General features: G+C 40.9%; 1 protein-coding gene across 2 annotated transcripts in view; it reads left to right on the top strand.

Annotated features, from left to right (window-relative positions):
• Nucleotides 1-10,210: 10,210 nt before the first annotated feature.
• MTFR1 (mitochondrial fission regulator 1) overlaps nt 10,211-27,727 on the top strand; it is a 63,457-nt gene continuing 45,940 nt past the window's right edge. The window contains exons 1-2 of one of the 2 annotated variants that reach the window (XM_059042632.2): nt 10,211-10,294; nt 23,253-23,392. In XM_059042632.2, the coding sequence (XP_058898615.1) occupies nt 23,330-23,392 (63 nt within the window). In that variant the 5' untranslated portion in view covers nt 10,211-10,294; nt 23,253-23,329. Of the gene's footprint in view, nt 10,387-23,252; nt 23,393-27,727 lie in introns of both variants that reach the window. The other variant, XM_059042631.2, reaches the window with a different exon arrangement.

Below are 27,727 nucleotides of genomic sequence, written 5' to 3' on the forward strand. Positions count from 1 at the left end.
GAGGCCCGCATAAAAAAAAAAAAAAAAAAAAAAAAAAAAAGCTCATGGTCTAGTGCAGTGGTTTCCAAAACTTTTTGATCAAGCATTCCTTTCAGCTTAAAAAAAATTTTCTGAGCACATAGCTCTGATCTATGTATATGTATTTATTTATTCACAAATGCTATACATATACTGATGTAGACTTTAAAATATGTCAAAATAGAAAATTTTAAAGGATGAGAAATAATTATAAATAGAAGCACTGAATATAAAATTGTATCCATTATTACCTCATTTACCAAAATATTAAATTCCAGATGGATTAAACACTCAAGCGTAAAAAATAAAATATTAAAAATCCTTTAGGAAAATCTTGGAGACTATAGCAAAGAACTAGGGGAGACCTTAAATGAAAGTGGGAACCAAGAAATTTTTATAAAAAAGAAGAAATGGTCATATTTGACTTGTTTTTAAACAACATTTTTTTTTGGTATGGAAAAAAGATACATAAGCAATGTCAATGTTAATAGATTTGGGGATAAATTTGCAACTCAGTGGGCAGATAGTAACGTTCAAAAATTGATTACAAATTGGGAGTTCCCTGGCTGTCCAATGGTTAGGACGTGGTGCTTTCACTGCCGTGGCCCAGGTTCAATCCCTGGTGGGGGAACTAAGATCCCACAAGCCACTAGGCCAAAAAAAAAAAAATTGATTTCAAGTTGTCAAGGAGGGCGTAAATAACCCTATGGAAATTGGGTTAAGAATATAAATTGGTATTTAATCAACAGAAAATCCATATGGCCAATAAACAAGAAAAGACATTTAAATTCACTTGTAATAAGGGAATGCAAATTAGTATAACAATGAGAATAATCACTTGACGCTGATCAGACTAGCAAAAATCAAAATGAAACAAATTTCTGGTGGGGATACTGGGTAGGAAGAGGACTCTCAGGTAATGCTGTGAAAATGTAAATTATTACAGCCTTTTAGAACGCAATCTAGAAAAATCAATTATTAAAAATAATTCATGGGCTTCCCTGGTGGCGCAGTGGTTGAGAGTCCACTTGCCGATATAGGGGACACGGGTTCGTGCCCTGGTCCGGGAAGATCCCACATGCCGCAGAGCGGCTGGGCCCGTGAGCCATGGCCGCTGAGCCTGCGCGTCCAGAGCCTGCGCTCCGCAACGGGAGAGGCCACAACAGTGAGAGGCCTGCATACAGGAAAAAAAAAAAAAAAATTCATATTTGATACAGCAATTCTTTTCTCAAGAATCTAAGCCACAGAAACAAAAAGCACCAGTATATAAAGACAGTAAGAACAAAGATGTTTATTGCAGCATTGTTCATGTTGGAAAAAAAAAAAACCCTGAAACAATGCCAACAAAAATATCCAACATCAAATGAATGCATATCAATAGTGGAATGTTTTAGTAAATGACAGTATAGCTAAAAACCATGGACCATTATGAAAACTATATTAGAAAGTCATTAAGAAAAGGAAATTAGAGCTCTAGGAAGAGACACAGTGTTTAGTGATAAAAGTAAGATGCTTAAAATTATATGTAGTGTGGGGCTTCCCTGGTGGCGCAGTGGTTGAGAATCCGCCTGCCGATGCAGGAGACACGGGTTCGTGCCCTGGTCCGGGAGGGTCCCACATGCCGCGGAGCAACTAAGCCCGTGAGCCATGGCCGCTGGGCCTGTGCGTCCGGAGCCTGTGCTCCGCAACGGGAGAGGCCACAACAGTGAGAGGCCCGCATCCCGAAAAAAAAAAAAAAAAAAAAAAAAAAAAAAAAAAAAAAAAATTATATGTAGTGTGATCTGATTTTTGAAAACAACAACAAATATCCTACACGTTTATATATTTTTAGATGTTATTGTGTGAGCATGGAAAATATATAGAGAGAGATAATCTAGGTTTTCAGCATATATTACATGAATAAATAGGGTAGGATCTGGGGGACTAGGAGCCCACCATACCAAGAAAAGCTAAAAATAAATAAAGTAACTTTGGGAATTCCCTGGAGGTCCAGTGGTTAGAACTCTGCTCTTTCACTGCAGGCGGCCTGAGTTAGATCCCTGGAAAATAGGATCCCACAAGCCACGCGGCACAGCCAAAAATTTTTTTAAAAATAAGGTAACTTTACTAGGGGGCTGCAAATGTAGTTTTATATATAATGTATAAATTTGCATTAAGTAAAATCATATATGTAATAAAGCGTATCTATGTGTTAGGTTAAAAGGCAAAATGGTATTTAGCAGTTCCAAGGAACTATTTTTTTTTAAGCGGTACGCGGGCCTCTCACTGTTGTGGCCTCTCCCGTTGTGGAGCACAGGCTCCGGACGCCCAGGCTCAGCGGCCACGGCTCACGGGCCCAGCCGCTCCGCGGCACGTGGGATCCTCCCGGACCGGGGCACGAACCCATGTCTCCTGCATCGGCAGGCAGACTCCCAACCACTGCGCCACCAGGGAAGCCCTGTTGTACATTTGTAAGTATGTGAGTGACAAACTAGTGGTCACCAAACAGTCTGAGGAAGATACATATGAGGCAGGAGGCTGGTGGGGCAACCAGTGAGCCTTACTTAGTGCCTCAATGTCTGTAGGACCTAATTCAAAAAAGCTACATGGTGCCGTATGGTTCAAACAAATCTGAGTTTGACTACTTGCTGGCTGTATGACTTTGTCCTAGTAGTCACTTTGCTGCTGAGGACCTCAGTCTCTTCTAAAAAACAGAGATCATGGCACCTGCCTTCCAAGATTGCTGTGGAAATTAGATAAAATAGTGTACGTGAGAGCACTCAGACCAGTATCTAGAAGATGTTCCATAAATGTACATTTAGTCCCATGTCTCTCTGTAAAAAATCTGCTATCTAGAAAAGATCTGATAAAAGCTAATTTATAATGATAAAATTTAAGAGTGCTTGAATACTGGCGGGAAACAAAAGAAATGTCACTGGTTACCTTTAGAGAATTTGAAGGAACCAACTCATTTTTCTGAAAACTGCTAAATAGAGAATCAAACCAAGCATTAAATTTGCCTTTCTTAAATGTACTACACTTCAGTGTAACAAAATTGTTGATATGAGATAATTATTCTGAAAAGTGGTAGCTATTAAGAAACAAGCATCAACCTGCTTTCCTTTACAAACATGCCTCAAGGTAACCCATTAGCTAACAAATGAAAAGGGATGATAACATATCCCTTTGTGTTACTGTTTTGCAAACCATAATCAGATCATGGATCTAGGCAGTGATCATCAATAGCTGTTAATGTTACAAAAAGAAGCACATGAACATTATGTAGCTTCTGATGTAAGAATACACCACCACATATGAAGTATTCTTGCCAAAAAATTGAGCCTGAATCAGATCAAGCCTTTATATCTAATCAGCAGTTTACAGAAAATAAAAGGAGACAAAGGAATTGTTAAATGTCACCATAGGAATGCAATCAGCAGAGTCCTGAATGTGGGAAATTTCTATGGGACAAAAGTCTCAGTTTCTTCACTAAAACAAAACAAGAAATAGTGGGGGGCGGGGCGGGACAGCGTGCTATGTAGATTAAAACAGATTTCAGAGACATATCCACAAAATGTAATGCATGGCTTTGTTTAACATTCCAATTCAAAGAAACCAACAATAAAAACAATAAATAAATGAGACAACCAGGTAAATGTACACACTGAATTGATGACATTAAGAAATAATTATTAATGTTTCAAGCCTGATAATAGTATAGATATGTTTTTCAAAAGAGTCCTTCCTGGCGCTTTCGCTGCCAGGGGCCGGGGTTCAACGCCTGGTCAGGGAACTAAGATTCCACAAGCCACATGTGTGGCCAAAAAAAAAAAAAACAAAATAAAAAACAAACAAAAATAAAATAAAGACTCCTTATCTTTTAGGGATACACACAGAAATATTTATGGTTGAAATGACATGCCTGAGATTAGCTTCAAGAGAATCAAAGAGTTTGCTTGTATGAGGCCTTGTGGTTTATTCCCTGGCATCACCTCTAAAAAAGAAACAACAAAAAGAGTCAAAGAGGCCAAGAAAGAGCATAGGTGAAACCAGTAGGAATAGGTGGCTGGTTGTTGAAGCTGTGTGATGGATATATGAGGATTCATTGTACTGTGCTTTTTACTTTTGTGTATGTTTAACATTTTCCAGAATTACAATATTTTATACATTTATTTATTTATTTATTTTTGGCTGCGTTGGGTCTTCGTTGCTGCACACAGGCTTTCTCTAGTTGCAGTGAGCGGGGGCCACTCTTTGTTGTGGTGCGCGGGCTTCTCATTGTGGTGGCTTCTCTTGTTGTGGAGCACAGGCTCTAGGTGTACGGGCTTCAGTAGTTGTGGCTCGCAGGCTCTAGAGCGCAGGCTCAGTAGTTGTGGCACTCGGGCTTAGTTGCTCCACAGCATGTGGGATCTTCCTGGACCAGGGCTCAAACACGTGTTCCCTGCATTGGCAGGCAGATTCTTAACCACTGCCCCACCAGGGAAGTTCTTGCAGGCAGACTCTTAACCACTGCGCCACTAGGGAAGTCCCCAGAATTGCAGTTTTAAAAACAAAACTATTTAAAAACATAAAAGAAGAGCTCTGTGGGTCAGTGTCTATCCCAAGATCTGGTTTAGAGAAGGAAATATCACAATCTCTGGAACACACTGACCTTTTGACCTATTTGGATATACATCTTTAAGGATATACTGTACATCAGATCGCTTTGTACACTGATCTGAGAAAAATAGTTTCAAGGCTTAGAACAACCAAATATATCCAGTAGTACATGATTAAATCACAATAGCTTAACAATTCTTCATTGGACACCGTGGTAAAACACATTCATTTGTACTGAGATTTACATGACTGAAGCGGATTTAAACACTATTCTCTCTTAACAATACCTGCCTTGAAGCCAAGAGCCCTGAAGTATTAAGCATTAACTGTCATCTTCTGACTGTCCCCTCATGTGAGATCATGTTGGCCCACCAGTTAGCTCTGACCAGTAGTGCTGCAGCTGCACCTCTCCTAGCCACATCCAGCCTCCCTTTGTCTTAAAGTGTCCCTCACATGGGTACTTCACTGTCCTACCCAGTGGTCTTTTACCAGCTAGGTGTTCCTAGATTCTAACTCAGGACCTCTTGAGGCCCATTTCAGTGTGATATATTTTTTATAGACAGGCAATCAGAGCTGTCAAAAAGCAGAACTAGAGAAAGGGTCTCGATTTCCAAGGAAAGTATTGTGTAAGGCTTGCAGCTTATTCAACCTGTCTCACCAAATAGGGCTGTCCTTAAACCTAATATGAGAAACAGACTGATGGACACATCTGGACATTTGTCTGTCCCTTACTTTACTAATTCAGGGTCACAATCACATGAACTGACTGTTTGTCCTTCATGGCTATTATTAATTGGGCTCTTGTGATAAGGCATGCATTGCCCTTAGTATTTTATAAATGTTACACAATCAGTCCTCAGGGCTACCCTTCGAGGGTGACTATTTTCCCCACTGCCAGGAGATTGAGGTCAGGAAATTGAGACCTGCAGAGACTTACAGGTGGCAAGTGCAGAGGCGTATTTGAATATAGGTCTGTCGGACTTAGAAGCCCACAGTCTTTCTACAATAGAATTCTGCCTCACCATCAACCAAAATGAACAAGTGGGAATCTAACCTCATGTTAAATCTCTGCGAGGAAACTGACCCACATCTAGCCTTGGTCATCTTTCTATTGCCTAATATACACTTAATAATGATAAATCTCTTTGCCTAAATAACAGTATTATAATCGTTTAATTTCCTGTTAGAAATCTGGAGGCATATAAAGGTCAAGGGACTTTTTCAAGCCTGTATGTTGAGTAAGAGAGAAATCTTGCTGTTTTTTTCTCCTCTATATAATAAATACTTCAACTAGCAGATGAAATTTCAGTTATTCTGGATTCTGCCAAGAAATCTGAGCCATTAATTTGGGTAAAGAATTCCAGGATCAGAAACACTAAAAAGAAAAGTCTATTGTCTTCTAAAATCCCCAAATGGATTGCCCTGTAACCTTCTACATTTTAAGAATTAGCTATACAGAACAACCACCTAAAATTCTGGGAAGGAGCCTGGGTATATGTATTTTTTTAATTTTGTAATTTACTTAATTTTATTATACAAGAACACATATTAAATATACAAAAGTGGGGACTTCCCTGGTGGCTCAGTGGTTAAGAATCCGCCTGCCAGTGCAGGGGACACAGGTTCAAGCCCTGGTCTGGGAAGACCCCACATGCTGCGGAGCAATAAGCCCATGAGCCACAACTACCGAGCCTGCACTCTAGAGCCCGTGAGCCACAACTACTGAGCCTGTGTGCCACAACTACTGAAGCCTGCGCACATAAAGGCCATGCTCCTCAACAAGAGAAGCCACTGCAATGAGAAGCCCGTGCACCACAACAAAGAGTAGCCCCCACTCACTCCAACTAGAGAAAGCTTGCATGCAGCAAGGGAGACCCAACTAGCCAAATATAAAAATAAATAAATAAATTTTAAAAAATAAATATACAAAAGTTATTGAAATACAGAAAAACCATAATTCTACCCCCAGAGAGGAACACTATTGACATTTTGTTATATATATCCTTCCAAAGTTTTCTATGCATATTACAATATATTCATATTTGCTTTTTAAATCAATATGGAATCATATTTTATATATTTTAAATTAATCATGCCTCTCTATGGGTATATGTATTTTTAAACAAATTCCAAAGTGAAATTTAAGAACCACTGATCTTATGAATAGTCAGAAATTGTATTAGTTATCTATTGCTTCCTATCAAATTACTCCAAAATGTAGCAACTTAACACAATAATCATTTATTATCTCATAGTTTCTGTGCATGAAGAATCCATGTGTGGCTTAGCTGGATGTTTCTGGCTCAGGGTCTCTCTCAAAGCTGCAATCAAGGTGTCAGTGGGGCTGCAGTCATTTCCAGGCTCAAGTGGGAGAGAATCTTTTTCCAAGTTCACTCATATGGCTGTTAGCAGGATTCAGTTTCTTATAGGCTGATATATAGATGGTCAGCGGCCTCCCTCAGTTTTTTGCCATGTGGACCTCTCCATAGGACAGTTCACATCATGGTGGATGGCTTCTCAGAGTGAGTGAAGGAGAGACCAGGAGAGAGCAAGCAAGATGGAAGCTACAATCTTTTTGTAACCTAATCTTGGGAATGACGTCCCATCTTTCTTGCTGTAGTCTATTCATTAGAAGGGAGTCACTAGGTCCAATCCACCCTAGAGAAGAGGAAATTACACAAGAGCATGAACACCTGGCAGAGATCTTTGGGGGCCATATTAGAGGCTGCCTATCACAGGGATGTAAACAAAGAATTAAAAAACAAAGCGGTAATATATGTGCACCAGGAGAGGTTAGATTTAATGATATCCCAGGAGCAACTAGTATACCCAGTATCTAGATTTTGATTTCTAAATACCACTCCAGGACTCCTTGAAGAAATGGAGAAATGGCTGACTCTAATGCTGGGGCAGGAAAAGTACAAGATCAGCCTGGAGCCTCTTGTAGTTCAAGAAAAAAGATGATCAAAAAGCTAAAAAGGAGGGACTTCCCTGGCGGTCCAATGGTTAACACTGCGCTCCCAATGCAGGAGCAGTTTGATTCCTGGTTGGGGAACTAAGATCCCTCATGATGCACAGCACAACATTAAACAAATAAGTAAATTAATTAAATTTTAAAAAGCAAAAACGACACAAGAGTCAACCTAAGAGAGCTTCCAATGGTCAAGCTGGAATAATTTGAGCAACAAAATAAAAATCATATATAGAATATAAAATGAAGTATAAAATAAATGTACATGCATATTTATAAATAAATTATTGAATACAAATAAATGGGGGGTAGGAAGAGAGATGAATCTTCTTTACAGAAGAATTCCAAATAATTTGTATAGATATTCTACTCCAGGGGGTGAAGCTTAATCTCTTACTCTCCTTCAGTGTGGTCTAGATTTAGTGACTTGCTTCCAGAGAATATGGAAAGAGGGAAAAAATGCCACTTTACAGTGGAGAAACTAGCAAACACTACCATGGTCCAGGTGATCGGGGTTAACATCAGCAGTAATTAAGTCAGCATGTACCCCTGATATGATGTGCTGAGAAGGGCATTCCACCCATACGGTATTTTTCCCAAAATTTATAATCCCAGTCTAATCATGACCAGACTCCTCAAGACTGTCGTGGTCACATCAAGGTTATGAAAAACAAGGAAAGACTGAGAAACTCTGACAGACCAGAGCAGTCCAAAAAGACACGATGACTAAATGCAATGTGGCACCTTGGATTGAATTCTGGAACAGAAAGAGGATTAGTAAAAACTGAGTTAAGTCTGGAATTTGTACCAGTGTTGGCTCCTTAGTTTTATAAATGTATTATGATAACGTAAGATGTTAGCATTAGGGGAAACTGGGTGAGGAGTACACAGGAACTTTTTGTACTATCTTTGCAAACTTTTCTGTAAATCTAAAGTTATTCCAAAATAAAGTTGATTAAAAACAAAAAGTGAAGCATCCTACTTATAATTTTTAAAGTGTGATGACTGGAAGATTTCCCCCTAGGTTAGCTTCTGGCTGAGCACATTTCAAACTCTCTTTCTCTTCCACCAGCTAAATACTTCTAGTGCTAGGTGCCACGGGACACATCCATTTGTGAGATGGAATAAAGCACGGCTAGGAGTATTCCTGGAAGCCATTCCAACACAGGGAGAGTCAGCAATAACTTAGGGAAGTGGCTCAAATTCATCTCAACTCTTTTCCCCTCACCCAGATTCCCCAAATGCCCATGGCCACTCCAGGGTACCTAGGATGAAGGGAAATGTGAAGGAAAGGAAATTGGAACAGAAAAAAGCCTTAACCAATCCCCACTGAGGAGAGCTTTAAGACATCTTCCTTTTAAAAAGAGTCGAAAGCTACATATGATAAGGTGAACTCGGTGCTAGGGGCCCACCTTGGGTCTTGGAAAGACCTGTTGCAAGTCCTGGGGCCCGGGCAGAAGCTTCATTAGTTTAGCATAGCTCCACCCTGTTAAGATCTCAGGAGAAACAGGTAAACTTTGTCAGAAATGCGGCCATGCTTTGCCCTGCCCCTTTAGCTCAGGAGATGCTGCTCTTTTCATCCCAGCCCAAGCGTCAACTCCTTCCGGATATGCTGAGAACCCGGGGCAGGCTTAGGCAGGTCTCCCAGGCCCCTCCATATCTCCATTATAACATTTGGTTATATAAGTTAAGTTTGTTGCTAGCCTGTAGGCTCACTGAGGGCGTGGTTCAAAGCTTTTAAAAATCTTTGCACTGTCATAGTGGGCCCCAACAAGCCCTTGTTGAGTAAATGAATTAATGCTCTTGCTGAAGGAGGGAAGCCCTCGCCAGGGGGAGACTGGGGGTCCCAGGATAAGAACATCGGCGCTCAGCTGTCTGCAGACTGACCTCTGGGATAAATTACAATGGGAGGGTAAGAGATGCAGCTAATCAAGCCAATCAGCAACAGCCTCATGCAAGGCCATACAGAAATAGGTTTCTCATTCTACCTGTGAATCTTTTATCGGTACCACACACGTTACCATGCTTAATATATTGTTAGCTATAAACGTAATAATCATTTTCATGACAGAATGATTTGCAATCCAGAGTGTCCTAGGATATTCAGCTATTAAAAACCATGTGTCCCAATGAATCAGACTAAACAGATGCTGGAACTGAAGACTCAGTAAAATCCTCATCCATCAGGCACATTGTACAACCCCACACCCTCACTCTCCCTGAAGACAAACACACCGGGGATACAAAGTCTGTAAAAGGCAGCAGAAGATAAGCCGGGTGAGCACAAGCCCCTACAGCGCGGGATGAAAGAGCTCCACACTGGTTAGCTTAACAAGGGCTTAAGATTCACAGCTTCTTTCAAGGTAATGCACACTTGCTGCTACATTCATTATGTGCTTCTCCCTACACGCCTAGAGCTTGAGGTTTACAAGGCACTTCCCAGGGCAGGGAAGTGAAGACGAAAAGCAAGGTCTACGAGCGAGCGCACGCCCCCTAGCCGAGCCCCGCGCGTGCGCACACTGTGAAAGGCCGCTCCAGGCGCTTCCGGCGGTCGTCTGGCTTTCCCCTCCCGCTCCCAGTGCCCGCCTCAGGGCCGGAAGAAACCGCTGATTGGTCAGCCTGGCCCGGGGTCGGGGCGGAGATAGGGTGATTGGCAGCAACGCCCCGGGTCAGCCAAGCTGGAAGCCGGAGTTGCTGCACGGGGCGCTTGGCTGCCGGGCGGCCGAGGTAAAGTGGGGTTAGCGACTCTGGAAAGCGGTTGGCGTGGGGTCAAGGAGGTGCCGCCGGGCCAGACGGCGGTGGGAAACCCTGGTGACAGGGTAGGCGCTGAAGAAGCCGGGCTCGGGTTTGCGGGGAGGCCGGCGGGCTCCGCGGGCCGTTTGGCTGTCTGCGCCGCGGCTGGAGGGAGGCGGAGAGGAACTGGGGCAGCCGGGGTGGCTGAGGACCCGGGTGGGGCTGGAGATTTGGCGGAGCAGAGGGAATTTGGCCGACTTACCCCGAAGGCTGGCATTCACCCACCCCACAGCTGCGCCCCCCCGCCCCCGGGCTTCGGTCGGTCGTCCGGAGCCCGCAGTTGGCCCGCCGGCCGTCTGGAAGGCCCTTGGCTGCGGTTCCCGTGGGTGTTGCTCTTTCCCGGGACCGGCGGCCGGACTTGGACTTGGCGGGCGCTCCTCCCGGCCAGGCCTCGGGGATTCGGAGGGAGGAGCATGCCTACCGGGTGGCCGGGGAGGTTTAACCAGCCTCCGCTGACCGGCGTTACCGTTTCACTTTCCGCCGCCCAGGACTTTGCCAGTGTCTTCCTGACCAGGACCAGGATTTGCATTAAGCCCCAAGGGGGAAAGAAAAAATCGACCTTTGGACATTTAAAAACACATTTTATTATGGAAATCTGAAAAGTGTACAGAGGTCGAGAGAATAGTGTAAATTTCACCAATTCAACAAGTATCATTAAATGGCCAGACTTGCTCCCTCTCCCCGGGTTATTTTGAAATGTACCCCAGACATATCTTTTCATCTCTTTTAAATATTTCTCATGACCAGTAATCATAATTCTTTTCCAGTTATTTGCTTTCTAGAGAGGTTGAGTAAAATGAGGCACACTTGAAGGCGTAGACAGCGTTAATTTAGTTTGCGCTGCAAGAATGTGGGCAGTTCTCTGACGGTGCAGTTTCATTACCTGGTGCTCAGCTTTTCAAAATCGCTGAAAACAAAGGTGCCAAATAATCTAGTTTTGTCTGTAGCTTTACTGCTTTTGAGTAGCATTATGTATTGATTATTTATTGAAAAATCTTTTTTGTATTGATAATTTATATTTACCGAGGTTTTGATATGTATGAAGCACTGTGAAATTGTTTCCGCCTATTCATTTAACTTTTACAACAGCTGTGTGAAGTAGGTATTATCCCATTTTATAGGTGAGGGGAATAGAGGCTTAGAGAGGTTAAGCAATTTGCCTACGATCACACTGATGTAGCGGGCAGGGGCTGAAATTTAGGATGCTGACCCTGGTCACTGCAAAGTTCTTGCTCTTTTAACCATAAATGAATGTCCTAAGAATTGTGGAGTAAATTAACTGCTGTGGGAAATTCTGTTGAGCTACAAATCCATAATGGGGGGAGGGGAAAAAAAAAAACCCTGGGTATTTATGCGTACAGTAGTAAGATAGGTATTTTGGTTTCTTTGAAACAATAAAAGGTTAATACAATTGAATTTAAAGTTATGAGCAAAGTATATAAGTGTAGTTCAGTAAATAGAATTTAAAACATTTATTTTATAGAATATGTCCAGTTAAAGAGGAAGGGAAAAAAATAATCTCTGCCGCTTTCGGCACTTAGCATATACTGGCAATGTATACTGGATACTTTAATCTGTATCCCTCATCTTTTCTATCTTATATTACTTCTTAGAGAGCATCTTCATCTTCATCTTCATCCAAGTAGTTTTAGAGGAGTGAGGACTAGAAAGAGACAGCTGGGCTTGTTCGGAGGACAGCAGAGAAGACCTGTTAAACTGGAGTTTCGGATTCCTACTGTAGGGGAGTAGTTCCAAAGTCTAGAAGTAAGGTTAGACTCTCACATGGAGGCACTTGAGTGCCAAGTTTAAGGAGTTTGAATTTGAGCAAAGAAGTGACATGATCACAGTCTCATGAGAATATAGTGAGCTGGCCCTGTCAAAAGTGGCTTCACCTGAGATGTGAAGCAATTAGTGAATTAACCTGGTGGAAATAGAAGTTGGTAACTGGTGAATGTATGGATATAAGGAAAGGAGTGGAGAAAAAAAATACTCGGGAACTAAGATCCCACATGCTGCGCGGTGCAGACAAATGAAAAAAAATAAAAAAAAAAAAAATAAGAAAAAGAAAAAAGAGGGGAAGAGACAGCGTGGTACGGTGGTGCAGCAGGTTCTGAAGTGCTGATAAACTTCAGTTTCTACCCCTTTGTTTTCTTGGGCAGTCTTGGTGATGAGTGTTATTACTATATAGCTGCTTTTTGAAATGTTAACTACTCAGCTGTTCATCTATTCTTTTACGTTTATTTACTGTTGATAGAACTTACACAATTTAGATAAGCAACAAAAAGTGATACTGTAATCTCACCATGTAATGATACAGAAGTGCATAAATATAAAGAAGAAAAGGTAGAGAATTCCTTCACCAAGCATCAGACACAAGCAGTGTTAAGCTTTGGTATCTTTTCAGATCTTTTCTTCTGTGTACATGTGTACATAGAATACCTATTTCACCACTATTTCTATGCTTTGTTTTATTTTTTAAAAACAGAATCACATATGTGTTAGTCATTTAGATTTTTATCATGAAATCCTTTCATGTATAGCTTTTTGTTTTAATGGCCATAAAAGAATAGGTATGTTGAATTTAACTATTTCCTTATTGATGGACATTTAGTTTGCCTCTAGAGTTTCTCTTTTACAACTGATACTTCAGTAACTACCCTTACTAGCTTTTAAAAACTAAACATCTTTCTTGAAACTAACACAACATTGTAAATTAACTATACTTCAATTTTAAACAAAGTGTTAAAATTTGAAAAAAAGTGAACACCTTTACTTATGAAGGTATAATTTACTGAATTTTTCCATAAGGGAATTTTTTAATACACATAATATGTAGGTGACAGTAATTATTACAAAACTTATCAAAATCACATTTATAGTGAATTTTCATCAATTTGCTTGGCCCAAGGAAGCACTTTTAGTTAGTGAAAAATATTATTGACTTCCAAGTAGTGTGAGTGTTTTTTTCTGCTGATGTCCAGGACCACGTAAGATATTTGAGCAGTCTTTTCGAAAGATTGTTTTAAAATTGATGCCAGAATACTTAATTCATTTGCATGGGAATACTTAAAATAATGCTTTAAGGAAATTCCTATCTCTTTCACAGGAGAGTTATATGTCAGAGATCCTCACATGAAAATGGCACATCTTTAGTTCAAATGGAAATATAAAGCTACCTCTTAACTTCTTTTATAGCATATGGAGAGAAAGTTAACTTCTAAAAATGTTACAGAAAATGTCCTTTAGAAGTTTAGTTTCATATCTATAGCCCATTAACTTGAAAGAATTTTCATCAAGTTTTAATTAGGTTATGTTCTTAGGTTTCTTATCTAAACAGCCTTTTTTTTTTTGTTTTTGAGAGACGTAGTACAGGTCATGAGATTTATTCATTTGTGGACTGAAAAAAGTTAAACTTATTATATGTCAGACTCTGTGCTAGGTACTGGGAATGTAGCAGTGTACTTAATTTGCATGAATAGTATAGAATATTAATTCAGAATATTGCCAGTAAATTGTACCCATAGGTTGAGTACTATGTTATTGTTTTATAGTGTGGTAAGTGTTCTGACTTAGTCTCAGCCCAGACTGACTTGAAATATAGCAGTGGTCACTAGACTTAAATTTTATTCAAGTTTAATTTCCAGAAAGTAGGGTAGGGCTTTGACAACTTTTTATTATAAGTAAGCATTAAAAAAAAAATCAAAAATAACATTCATCTACTGTCCCCACATCCTAAAAGAAAACGCATTTTCATACTAAAAACGTAAGAAGGACATATTCTCAAAATAAAGGACAGTAACTTTATTTTATTTATTTATTTTTGGCTGCTTTGGGTCTTCCTTGCTGCGTTGGGCTTTCTCTAGCTGCAGCGAGCAGGGGCTATTCTTCGTTGTGGTGCGTGAGCTTCTCACTGTGGTGGCCTCTCATGTTGCGGAGCATGGGCTCTAGGTGCCTGGGCCTCAGTAATCGTGGCTCATGGGCCCAGCCGCTCCGTGTCATGTGGGATCTTCCAGGGCCAGGGCTTGAACCCGTGTCCCCTGCATTGGCAGGTGGACTCCCAACCACTGCACCACCAGGGAAGCTCAGGACAGTAACTTTAAATTGAATAAGTTTTTGTTTCTGTTTTTTACTTCATGGTCCTTATTTTTCTTTTGCATCATTGTTTGCAGCCAGAATGTAGACTGTCGTTTGGGATGCACTAATATGGTTTACCTGATCTCTTAGTTTTCTGAGAACAGGAAACCTTATTCCAATAATTTAGCCAACCAAATAGCTAAGAATGTTCTATTAATCTTTTTAGACTCCTCTGACCCCAGAATGAAATGGTCACACTCTTCTGTTACATTGTAAAGATAATTAAATGGCCATTTCCTTGAATAGTTCCAAAGAGCTTATAAAAATAAGCCCCACATACTGTTGTAGCTTTTAAAGTTTTTGGAATTTTAAGTTTAATGACAACTTTGGTATCACTGCTAACAGGTTTATTGTGAAACTATTGCTAATAACTTTTTAATTATAAGTATCTCAAAAACATACACTGCATTAGTTGAAACAATATTATGTTGTATTATCTTCGATTTGATTGCTCTACACTTTAATTGGTCTACCTGCACACACATAGTTTCATAGTATTTGTGGCGGGAAAAGAAAGTCTGTTTTCACAGTTTATCTGTTTCTCCTTTACTCTTGGTTTTCTCTTCTACTGCCTTGCCAGCTACCCCACCACGCTACTTCTGCACGATATTTCTGTATGTCTGGTCTACGCTAGAGTAGGCTTGACTATAAGCCTGTACTGTCATATAATCCTAGAAGTTAAATTTTACAAACCCACACACATATACATACATGAAGAACCTAGAAAACAAAGTGCAGCCTGATTCTTAGCTATCTTTTTTTTTTTTTTTTTTTTGCGGTACGCGGGCCTCTCACTGTTGTGGCCTCTCCCTTTGCGGAGCACAGGCTCCGGATGCACAGGCTCAGGGGCCATGACTCACGGGCCCAGCCGCTCCGCGGCACGTGGGATCTTCCCGGACCAGGGCACGAACCCGTGTCCCCTGCATCGGCAGGCGGACTCTCAACCACTGCGCCACCAGGGAAGCCCTTAGCTATCTTTTTAAAACCTTTTTTCTTGTGAAGTGTAACGCACACAAAGTGTAACACAGAAAGATGCACAGCCATAAATATACAGCTCAATAAATGATCACAAAGCAAATATCCATGCAGAGACCACCCAGTTTAAGAAATAGAAAGTTGTCTGCCCTCCAGAGAGCTCCTTTATACCCCCTTCCAACTCTTACCCACCCCATCCAACGGCAACCACCATTGTAACTTCTTACACTTTAGGTTTGTTTTGCCTTTTTATGATTTTCTTCATGCCTTTAAGATATAGTGATGTCCCCTTTTTCATTCCTGATACTGGCAAAGTGCCTTTTCTCTCTCTTCTCAGTAAATCTCATTAGAGGTCAATTCTTTTTTTTTTTTTTTTTTTTGCGGTACGCGGGCCTCTCACTGTCGCGGCCTCTCCCGTTGCGGAGCACAGGCTCCGGACGCGCAGGCGCAGCGGCCACGGCTCACGGGCCCAGCCGCTCCGCGGCAAGCGGTCAATTCTTTTTATTAGTCTTTTCAAAGAACCAACTTTTGGCCTGGTTATACGTCTCTGTCTTAATAGTTCTCTGATGCTTTCAAATAGAGGATTTAAACAATTTTGTCCCCTAGTTTACTCGTCCTCAGTGGGAGGAGGGTTTGTCTGAAATTACCTGGTTCACCTATAAATAGAAGTAAAATTCCTCTTAAGCTATCGGTTTGAAATTGAGACAGTATAGAAAAGGCACTAGCTTGGGGCTTAGATGCCTTTCATTTAATGTTCACATATTAACTGAGTAACTGTTACATACTGCGTGTTGTGCTACATGCTGGGGTCACTGTGATGAATAAGATAGAGTCTTTGCACTTAGGGTGATTGAAGTGCCGTGGAGGAGGTAAGCAGTTTAGGTACATTGTTTTAAAACGCTATGTAAGAGAATACAAACAGGAGGGCCCTAATCCTGGTTGATCAGGAAAAACCCCTTTATGACCAAGTCATAAAGGACCTCCTTTGGTATTGAGAATGGTTAGAAGGGGATAGCAAAATCAGTGGAGAGGGTGGTGCAAATAGTCTAGTTAATAGATTTTTACAATAGTATAGACTTAGAAGAGCAGTAAGGGCAATGGAAATGGAATCTGATATGTTGAGGAGGGAAAATAGAACTTGATTGTAGAAAATGAAAGAGAAAGAAGGAGTAAGTGACTAGGTGTGCCATTTTCTGAGGTAGGGAACATGTAAGCAACAGATTTAGGAGGAAAGTTGAGTTCAGTTTCAGATTTCTTTGGTTTAAAAGAAGATGGGAAAAACCAGAAGGTAGCATGGGATTGAATTTAACGGGGCAGAGGAAAGAGAATCCATGTAATACAGGATGGAGCTGATGTCATGAGACCTGTGGGTTGGGGGTGGGGAGGTGTATAATCCTGAGCACTTAGTTGGAAGGAGGGACAGGAGAGAATGGGGGACAGACTTAGCGGGACAGAATAGGTGTGGATGCAGAGATGCCGTTTGGATGGCATGTGGCGTGGCAGGATGTTGAGGGATTTTCTGTCAGAAGACTTCTCTGTTATTTAAAGTAGTAAGCTTGGTCATCTGCTGAGAAATGATGGAGCAAGGGTTAGAGAGATTTGGGTAGCATGGAGAATGCTTGAAATAGCTGCTCCGGAGAATGGAAGAGTGTGGGAAGAGCGGAAAATAAGATTTTCCTGAACGGTAGGCAGCAGTGAAGGCCCAGTTGAGACCAGAGGTAATACATTTGTAACAACATCAAAATGTGAGATATACTCATTTTTCTACAGCCCAATTGTAGGAAGTGTAGGCTTGTGGACTCATCAAGTTCTGGCTTGTAGAATAAACAAAACAGTAGAAAAAGGAGTTGAAAATACTAACAAAGCAGTGGTTCAAGTGAGTTGGGGCTTCATGAGGTAGAAGAAAGTGAAAGTGGGAAGGGATTCATTAGGTTGAGAGAAAGTGCAGGGGAGGAGGCTGAAGGTCTCAGTGTGGTTCAAGGAGCGTCTGAGTGAAAGCTGCAAGGTGAGCTATTTGGGTTTTGTAACTTAGATATATATATATTTTTTTGGCTGTGCCAGGTCTCAGTTGCGGCATGTGGGCTTCTTAGTTGTGGCAGCATGTGGACTCTCAGTTGCAGCATGCATATGGGATCTAGTTCCCCGACCTGGGATCGAACCTGGGCCCCTTGCATTGGGAGCATGGAGTCTTACCCAGTTGACCACCAGGGAAGTCCCTAGATTTTGTTTTTAAATGAAAATTAAAACATGTATTTTTGTAGTATTGTCTAAACAGTACAAACCGTACAAAGAAAAATTTACTTCTACCCACTCTGGCCAGTTTTAATAGTTTGATGTATATCTTTTCATAAATGAAAAGGTCGAAGATTTTTTTTATTGTTTTACAGAAATGAAATCATACTTAGTATATTACTCTTCCTGTATCATATATATACCATCAAGTCATTACATAGACTGTGACTCACTTTTAATAGATGCATAAAGTTTTTAATATGCACATACAGTAATTTATTAACAGGTGTTTTGTTGGTGAACATTTAAAGTTGATCCCAGTTTTGTGATTAGAAAAAGCACTGCAGGGCTTCCCTGGTGGCACAGTGGTTGAGAGTCCGCCTGCCGATGCAGGGAAGACAGGTTCGTGCCCTGGTCTGGGAAGATCCCACACGCCGCGGAGCGGCTGGGCCCATGAGCCATGGCCGCTGAACCTGCATGTCCGGAGCCTGTGCTCCGCAACGGGAGAGGCCACAACAGTGAGAGGCCCGTGTACAGCAAAAAAAAAAAAAAAGAAAAAGCACTGCAGAAAATATCTTTATATATATTCTTTATGTATAATGCTTTTATTTCTGCAAAAGAAATTCCTGAAAGTTGCATGACTTGGTCAAAGGCTCTGTGTGTTTTTAAAAACTTCTATTTGAAGCATAACTTACATTAAGAAAAGTATCTTGGTAAGCTTTCACAGAGTAGACACGTGCAAGTATCTATGTCAAGAAATAGAACACTGCCAGCATCCTCAGAAATCCCTCTCAGGCCTCCTACCAGTCAGTACCTCTGTCTCCAACAATTAAAAACAAAACAAAACTAAGTTTAAATTAAAAAAAATTCATAATCTATGATGAGATTGCTTTCACTTTTACCTGTTTTAGCTCATGATGTAAATAGACTCAAACAGTGCTCTGTTGGATGCATCATCTCTGTGAATATTATAATCACTTCACACCAGCAAGAATATATGTTTATTGGTGTATTAGTGCTAATGAGGCCAAAGTGCAGAATTCCATTTAGGAGAGGACTTGGAGTAGAGAAGAAGTCTCGGTTGAAGTCATAGCTGAGCGATAGAGAATGATTCAGGTGTCCTTCAGTCAACCCTAGTGAGGGACAGAGTGTGGTAAAGCAGTGCTTCCTAAGGAGAGCTTTTTTTTTTTTTTAAATGAAGGTATAATTTCCATACAGCAAAATTCACTCCTTTTGGCAGACATTTCTTTGAACACGGTCACGTAACCACCACCACAATCGAGATATAGACTACTTCCATTTTTCCCAAACCTCCCTTGTGCTTTGCTGTAGTTAATAACCCTGGTGGCCACTGCTCTGTTTTGTTGTCTCTTTAGTTTTGCCTTTGAGGGAGGGTTTTTCAAAGAGCTTATTAGAGCAGTGATTGGTTGGAAACAGCCTTGTTATAAAGTAGGAGAGAATAAGCAAGCACAGGACCCTTTGAGAAGGCTTTGAAGCAGTTTTCTAAAGGGACAGCCACATTTCAGTTCAGCGAGGGAGGGGATGCATACCTTCAAACAGGGTTCCAGAGAGCACGGTGGAGAAATTTGGAGGAAAGGGTAACTAGGAGGCCACCGACTATGTGACCTCTCCTCTGTGTTTTGTGTTTATCAGTAGCAAGAACCATTCCCCATATTGAAGTTTCCTTTTTTTTTTTTTTTTTGGTGACAACACCTCTCTCATTTTTCTATTACCTCTTTGATCATTTTTTCCCCAGTGACTCTTGTTTTCTCTGCTTGATGTGCAAGTATTTCTTGAGGCTTCTATTCTGGCTTCATTTCTTACTCTGTATGAGTTAGCCCGTTCCCTCTTAGGCTGCATCTCCTTTTTCTAAGCCGGTGCTTCCTAATCTTTCTCTCTGGCACAGACTCCTTCCTGGCAAGAATAATTAAAAAAAAAAAAAAACAAACAACTATCCGCTTAAAAAACGAGCGAAAGGGACTTCCCTGGCAGTCCACTGGTTAAGACTTCGCCTTCCAATGCAGGGGATGCGTTTCCATCCCTACTTGGGGAACTAAGATCCCACATGCCTCAAGGCCAAAAAACCAAAACATAGAACAGAAGCGGTATTGTAACAAATTCATTAAAGACTTTAAAACTGGTCCACATCAAAAGAAATCTTAAAAAAAAAAAAAAAGCGAGCGAAAGACACTTCTTAATGGAAGGTATCAGAATGCCCCCCAAACCTGTGGAGAAGCTACTAGAATTGCTAAAATTAAAAAGACGGACAATACCAAGGATTATAGAACAACTAGAGCTCTTGTATATACCTGCTTGCGGGAGTGTAATTGGTACAAACACTTCAGAAAAATGTTAGTTTCTACAGATTTTGTAAAGATTTAGCTATATATCTATCTCTATATAATCTGATGATCTAGCAGTTTTACTTCTGGGTGTAGACTCAAGAGAAATTAGTTCTTTTTTCATTTTTGGCTGTGGTGTGCAGCATGTGGGATCTTACTTCCCAGACCAGGGATGGAACCCACGCCCCCTGCAGTGGAAGCGTGGAGTCTTAACCACTGGACTGCCAGGGAAGTCCCAAGAGAAATTAGTTCTTCTTCTTTTTTTTTGGGTTTTTTTTTTTTTTTTTTTTTTTTTTTTTTTGTGGTATGCGGGCCTCTCACTGCTGCGGCCTCTCCCGTTGCGGAGCACAGGCTCCGGACGCGCAGGCGCAGCGGCCATGGCTCACGGGCCCAGCCGCCCCGCGGCATGTGGGATCTTCCCGGACCGGGGCACGAACCCGTGTCCCCTGCATCGGCAGGCGGGCTCTCAACCACTGCGCCACCAGGGAAGCCCTAATTCTTCTTCTTTTTAAAATTAATTAATTAATTATTTTTTGGCTGCGTTGGGTCTTTGTTGCTGTGCGTGGACTTTCTCTAGTTGTGGCAAGCGGGGGCTACTCTTCGTTGCGGTGCGCAGGCTTCTCATTGTGGTGGCTTCTCTTGTTGTGGAGCACGGGCTCTAGGTGCAGGGCTTCAGTAGTTGTGGCTCGTGGGCTCAGTAGTTGTGGCGCACGGGCTTAGTTGCTCTGCTTGTGGGATCTTCCCGGACCAGGGCTCGAACCTGTGTTCCTTGCATTGGCAGGTGGATTCTTAACCAGTGCACCACCAGGGAAGTCCGAGAAATTAGTTCTTATGTGTACCTTGCTATGTTATGTGCACGAATTGTTTCAGCAACTTTATTTATAGTAGCTAAAAAAATGGAAACAACCCAGATGTTCATGAACAGTAAGATGGGTAACACAACACTGTAAATCAACTCTACTCCAATAAAGTAAAACAAAAAACAAACAGAAAAGCCCCCAGTAAACTGGGCAAGTAAACTGTGGTACAGTACCACAACAAAATACTGAACATCAGTGAAAAAGAACTGTGATTCACAAATTATATGGATAAATGTCACAGACAATGTTGAGTGACAAGTCAGACACAGAAGAGTACACGCAGCCTGCAAAAGTGATAGGCTGTAAAAGTTAGAGTAGGAGTTAGATAGGTGAGGCATGGGTATCGACTGGGTAGAGGCCCAAGGGAGCTCTTGGGGTTCTTCAGATGTTTCACATCTTGATCTGGATGGAGGCTCCACAGGTTTATACATGTATAAAAATTCATTGAGCTGGACATACTTAAAATTTGTGCACTTGCCTGTGTAAGTTATATCTCAATTTTTTAAAAAGTGATAGGTTTTCCAATTACATAAAACCATCCTTTTTCTCTGACCAGTTTTTTGTCAGTCATCTCTAGCTTATCTTTGGCCCTTTGCACTTTTTATTCCTGTTACCTCTCAGAATAGGCAATTATAGATGTTGGTAATATTAAAATATATGTCTCACCAAAGTTTTAGTCCCGACCATTTCTTAGTTATCAATAAATTATATGTTCCTGTCAGCGCTTAGAACTCTTTCATTGGGTACTTTGATCTGTCCTTTGGGCTGGGCTCTTTGTAGTTCATGTTTCACCCAGCGTCTGGCATATTTGTGGCAACTTTACCCCCCCCTCCCATTCTTTGTAATTCTTCATCAGGTTCTCCTCAAAGTGTAGACCACAAATGTTATTTCTGGTCCACAAAGGGATAAGCCTATATCAGAATGTAAATCAAGTATATCACTAAGTCCAGGGGTCCGCAACCCCTGAGCCGCGGACCAGTACTGGTCCAGGGCCTGATAGGAACCGGGGCCGCACGGCAGGAGGGGGGCAGGCAGAGCCTCATCTGCTGCTCCCCACCGCTCGCCCAGTCCGTGGAAAATCTGTCTTCCATGAAACCGGTCCCTGGTGCCAGAAAGGTTGGGGGCCGCTGACTGAGTGCTGCGTACTGCTTTTTTTTTTTTTTTTTTTTAAGGCTTCCTTGACAAGGAAGCAGCACATTGATTTATAGTCTGGTGTAAAGTTGTCATGTTGGAGACCAGCACTTCAGGTAAACTGGTTTATGCCATGTGAGTTCATAATTCTATCAGATATACAGGATATTGATGGGGAGGTGAGGAGGGTGAGTGGCAGGGCTTATAGTGCCCGTGAGTGTGGCTTGTCGTGATTTTATTTTATTTTATTTTATTTATTTATGTTTGGCTGTGTTGGGTCTTTGCTGCTGCATGCGGGCTTTCTCTAGTTGCAGCGAGCGGGGGCCACTCTTCACTGCGGTGCACGGGCTTCTCACTGTGGTGGCTTCTCCTGTTGCGGAGCACAAGCTCTAGGTGTGCAGGCTCAGCAGTTGTGGCTCGCGGGCTCTAGGGCGCAGGCTCAGTAGTTGTGGCGCACGGGCCTAGCTGCTCCACGGCATGTGGGATCTTCCCGGACCAGGGATCGAACCCGTGTCCCCTGCAATGGCAGGCGGATTCTTAACCACTGCGCCACCAGGGAAGCCCTGTCGTGATTTTTTGACCTTCTGGCCTCTGAATTCCTGTTTTATGTTTCCAGAATTCCTTTATGATTTTGGTGGGAGCCAGAACCGGCTTGTAACTATAGCCAGGTAGATTCGGCCAAGCAAATGCCGCCAGTATGGACAGCAGCTCAGGAGCCAGCGGGACGGGAAAGTGGGAACTGGTAGCTTCTGTTCTGTCAGGGGTGGCAGTAGCAGTAGCAGTTGCAGTGGTGTCTTCCAAGACCAGTTCTGCTGCAGTTTTGGATGTCTTTCCTGGCTGTGTAGCCTATAAGTTTCTTCTAAGATTGTTGTCTACTGGGTGCCTTTCTTCCATAAATATATTTTCTACTTATGTCAGCCACGGTAGGTTTTTGTTGCTTCCAAGGTAGAACCCTGACTGGAAAAGAAATACTTAAAAAAATAAAAAAAAATTGTACCATTCGTGTATTTAAAGGTTATCACAAGTACATTTTTTAAAAAATTTGTTTTATTTATTTTGGCTGCGTCAGGTCTTAGTTGAAGATTTTTTTCCTTAAGTAAATTTATACACACAAAGGTTTAAGATGTAGACTAAACTTACTTTGTGAGATGTGTTGTAGACAGTAAAGATTCTAAATAATAATTATTTCACTTTAGTATTTACATTTTAAAATTTCAGTGTGCTTTATGGACCATGTGCTGCTATGTATGCCTGAAGTACTTGAAATGCAAATTTGGAGAGACTTTGCCATCTAAATGCTTGGCTGGATTAAACGCCTAATTAGGATGGTTTTTCAACAGGTTGGAAGCATGCAATCGGTGAGTGCTTGAAACTCATTTTTAAAATCCAGACATTTTTGAGAAAAATGAATCTTATGTATGGCCAACTTATGTAGTATTTAATTTGCTTACTACTTAAATCATGGAAGTGAATCTTTTACCCAGAATCCTAAGTAAGGGATGGGTTGGTTACATTGAAAACTTAACGAATATTCATGTGACTGTTAAAAGCAATGCATTTGTTATTAGTGAGGAAAAGGCTTAAATGTATATAGGAATCATTGAATAAAATATGTTTGACTAATGCTTGACAACTCTGAATGTTATAGAACTATTAATATTGAATGCTCTTATAATGTGGTTTATCACACAGCTGTTTAAAAGGTAAGTCATGTCTCCTACAATATAACAACTATAGATAAAAAGAAAAAAAAATAGTGTAATATGGTTATTCTGTGCCAAAGATGTTCGGATCTTGATATTTTAAAAAGTATTTTCTACTAATACATCATTTTTTTTTCCAGATCCTGTGTAAAGTTACTAGAGCAATACTTGTGCCAAGCATATTTTGTGGAATGTTTCTCATTTTCACATTCAGTGTCATTGGTGACATGGAATTACGTTGTATTCATTAAAGATATAGGCAGGTTACATAATTTGAATATGAGTATACTTTTCAATGCACTACTTTTACTTTTTTGTTTTTATTTTGTGTCTCTTTGAATCTTGCTGAGAGAAGGTTGAACGTTTTGTTCCCCCAGTCCCACAAAGTTCCATCTATTTTCTTTGGAGATAAAAAGCAAAGAACCAAATAACATTACCCCCCCCCCTTTTTTTTTTAAAGATTTTTTTTTTTGATGTGGACGATTTTTAAAGTCTTTATTGAATTTGTTACAATACTGCTTCTGTTTTATGTTTTGGTTTTTTGGCCCCGAGGCATGTGGGATCTTAGTTCCCCAAGTAGGGATGGAAACCGCATCCCCTGCATTGGAAGGCGAAGTCTTAACCACTGGATTGCCAGAGAAGTCCCTACCCTTTTATATATTTACATAATTTTGAGTATTATCTTTCGGATAAACAATAGGAAGATGGTTTGTAAAGTTAATACTTTCATCTTTTTCAGTTATGTCTTCTCATGTTTTGAACTTAATGCAGTATACCACTTTTCTCAATTGCTACTTACCATCATTTGGCTACATAGGGTAGATTAACGTTTCAGTACTGACAGCAGAAGAATTTCTTTTCAGGAAGTCAGGAAGCTTTTGTTGCTAATGATTCCCCAAAAGTGAAACTTTACAGTTTATGATTCCTGTTTATTTGCAATTTTAGTAAGAAGTGTAGTTGAGTGGAAAGGTTGTAGGTCTTGGATTCAGACAAACCTGGATATGAAATTTATCTCTGCCAGTTACTTTCTTCATCTACAACTTACAGGTAGGAAGAACTCCTATTGTACAATGAACCTGTGGATTACATGGCAGTGTATGTAAAATACCTGTCACAGTGGCCTGTATGTAGTGTAGGTACATTCAATGACGGTTAATTTCCTACTGTCTTGCTCTGTCATCCCCTGCCCCCGCCCCAAGTCAGGCAATGTGACCAGTGCTGATTGAGGCCAAAGTGCAGAATTTTGTTTCAGGAACAGATAACACACTTTATTTAGCTTAGTTTACTTATTTAGCTTTGTTCATTTTGAGCTGTAACATGGGTGCCTGTCATCAAAGAATGGACCAGGTGAGAGAGCATTAACTTGCTCCCAATATTGTAATCACAACTGAGGGCCTTTTCTACCAATAGATGGAAAGATCATTTTTTTATGTAACATATAATCATAACCTTTAATCAGTTAACTGAAAATCTATATGAAAATAAATTTTCTCCTAACATTAAGCAATTTGACCCTTTGGAGTTATTTCCTATCTTAGTTTCTGGAATCTCTTAGCCTGCTGCTTAAGAGTAATCTGAATATTTAAAAAAAAAAACTTTTTAGTTCCATCTTTCAATGATAAATACATATTTCTCACTGCTTTGATATATAAGTGAACTTGGTACTATATCTGAATGTATTCAAGAGCAGAAAATGTCTTCATTCTTTGCATATTTTATCTGCTTTAAAAAAAAAGTGCAGGTTTTGAGATCTGCGTTTTGTTTTTGCCATTAGGCCAGCTGGTGATGATTAGCTCTTTGTATTTTACCGTGCACATCAGCACCATCATAATAGCTGCCACTGATCGGCTTAGTATGCCCAGTTTTTTACATGTATTTTGTGTGTTCACTAGGACAACACTTTTTTTTTTTTTAAACAGATGAGAAACCTGAGGTTCAGAGTGTTTAACTGACTTGTGCAAAGTTACCTGACTAAGAAGTGGCAGAGCTGTAACATGTATCAATTTTGATTCCAAAATCCTCTTTTTAGTGTACTTTGCTACCTCTTATAATAGAAGGGGAAGAAGACAATATTTATTAAGGTCGTGTTATATTTAAATACCTTAACTCAGTTTTTTAAAAAAATTTATTTATTTTACTTATTTTTGGCTGCGTTTGGTCTTCGTTGCTGCTCATGGGCCTTCTCTAGTTGCAGCGAGCGGGGGCTACCCTTTGTTGCAGTGCACGGGCCTCTCATTGCAGTGGCCTCTTTTGTTGCGGAGCACGGGCTCTGGGCGCGTGGACCTCAGTAGTTGTGGCATGTGGGCTCAGCAGTTGTGGCTTGCAGGCTCCAGAGCTCAGGCTCAGTAGTTGTGGCACACGGGCTTAGTTGCTCTGTGGCATGTGGGATCCTCCTGGACCAGGGCTCGAACCCGTGTCCCCTGCATTGGCAGGCGGACTCCTAACCACTTCCCCACCAGGGAAGCCCCTCCCTTAACTCATTTAAGGCTCACAGGCTTATGAGGTAGATACTGTTCCTGTTTTATAGATGAGGAAAGGGAAACATAGAGGGATCAATAATTTGCCAGCTTTACGCAGACAATGATAAATGGTAGAGCCGAGCCTACTTGGAAAACCAGGCCTGTATGCTGCCGTGGCCTCTATGTTTTCTCTTCACTGCGTTCCATTTGGCCTCAACATTTGTATGAATTTAAAACTATATACAGTTGACCCTTGAACAGTGTGGGTTTCAACTGTTTGCATCCACTTAGATGCAGGTTTTTTTCAGTAGTAAGTACAATAGTACTACATGATACATGGTTGGTTGAATCCGCAGATGTGAAACCCTGGATACAGGAGGACCAATTGTAAAGTTATATGTGTATTTTGTTGGGAAAGTGGGGGAAGTGTTTGGCGTCCCTAACCTGAGCATTGTTCAAGGGTCAGCTGTATTCACATTTGTCCAAACTTTCTCCTCATTCTGTTATTATTATATTTATGCCGTTAAGTAAAATCGTTTTTAAACTAGAGAAAGCAAGCTATGAAACTAATGTGATTCTGGTTCATCTCAGTATTTTATGTTGAAAAGTTACAGCAATTATCTAATTTGTATTGGGAATATATTTCCAGTAATACTTAAGAATTGCAACCTTGTTTTCCTCTTCTCTTTTGGAGGTAGAATGTGCGTGTGGCCGGGAGTTTAGATAAGGAAGGAGAGAACTGACAGAAGGGTTGTCTTCAGTCGGGGGTTTCACAGTTGTTACAGAATTTCATCTTCCTGTCTCCACCCCCTTCTCCCCAGCACATACCTTTTATTTTCCTCTGGTTCCCTTGGAATTAAGAATTTATACTTTGTTGGGTCCTGGACTCCTTAAAGATTTGATTAATGATATGGACCTTCTTCCCAGAAAAATGTTATATATGTACCTAATTTTGTGTGTAATTTCAGGGGTATGTGAAATTATATATCAGAATAAGAACCTTGGGTTAATAATTACATAGTTTTTCTTGAGAAAAATACATTTGATTAGAATTAAGTTTATATTTTTTCTTGCTAAATGGTGACTCTCAGATAGAAGTATAGATTTAACTAGTCTCTAAGAAATCAATTACCGTATAAAGCTTGAGTGCAGTCATCATGGTGAGACAGATGACAGTTTCAGATTCCAGCCTCACACTTCAACACTTCGACAATAGCATTTCACATTGTTAAAAAAGAACAAATTGCTTTCCTGTTGCCATCCTCCTCCTGCTGTCATCACTTACAGACTCTGTTGCTAGATGCTATGGACTGCCATTACTAGACTCGGACATGCAAACATGCACGCCCCACACAGATTGATTAGTACATTATTTATCAGCAGTTCTTATAAATAAAGCAAAGCAGTTTTTTTGTTTAATAATAATAATAATTAGGGCTTCCCTGGTGGCACAGTGGTTGAGAATCCGCCTGCCAATGCAGGGGACACAGGTTCGAGCCCTGGTCCGGGAGGATCCCACCTGCTGCGGAGC

Source organism: Kogia breviceps, chromosome 17 (genome assembly GCF_026419965.1).
Source record: "Kogia breviceps isolate mKogBre1 chromosome 17, mKogBre1 haplotype 1, whole genome shotgun sequence".
NCBI lineage: Eukaryota > Metazoa > Chordata > Mammalia > Artiodactyla > Physeteridae > Kogia > Kogia breviceps.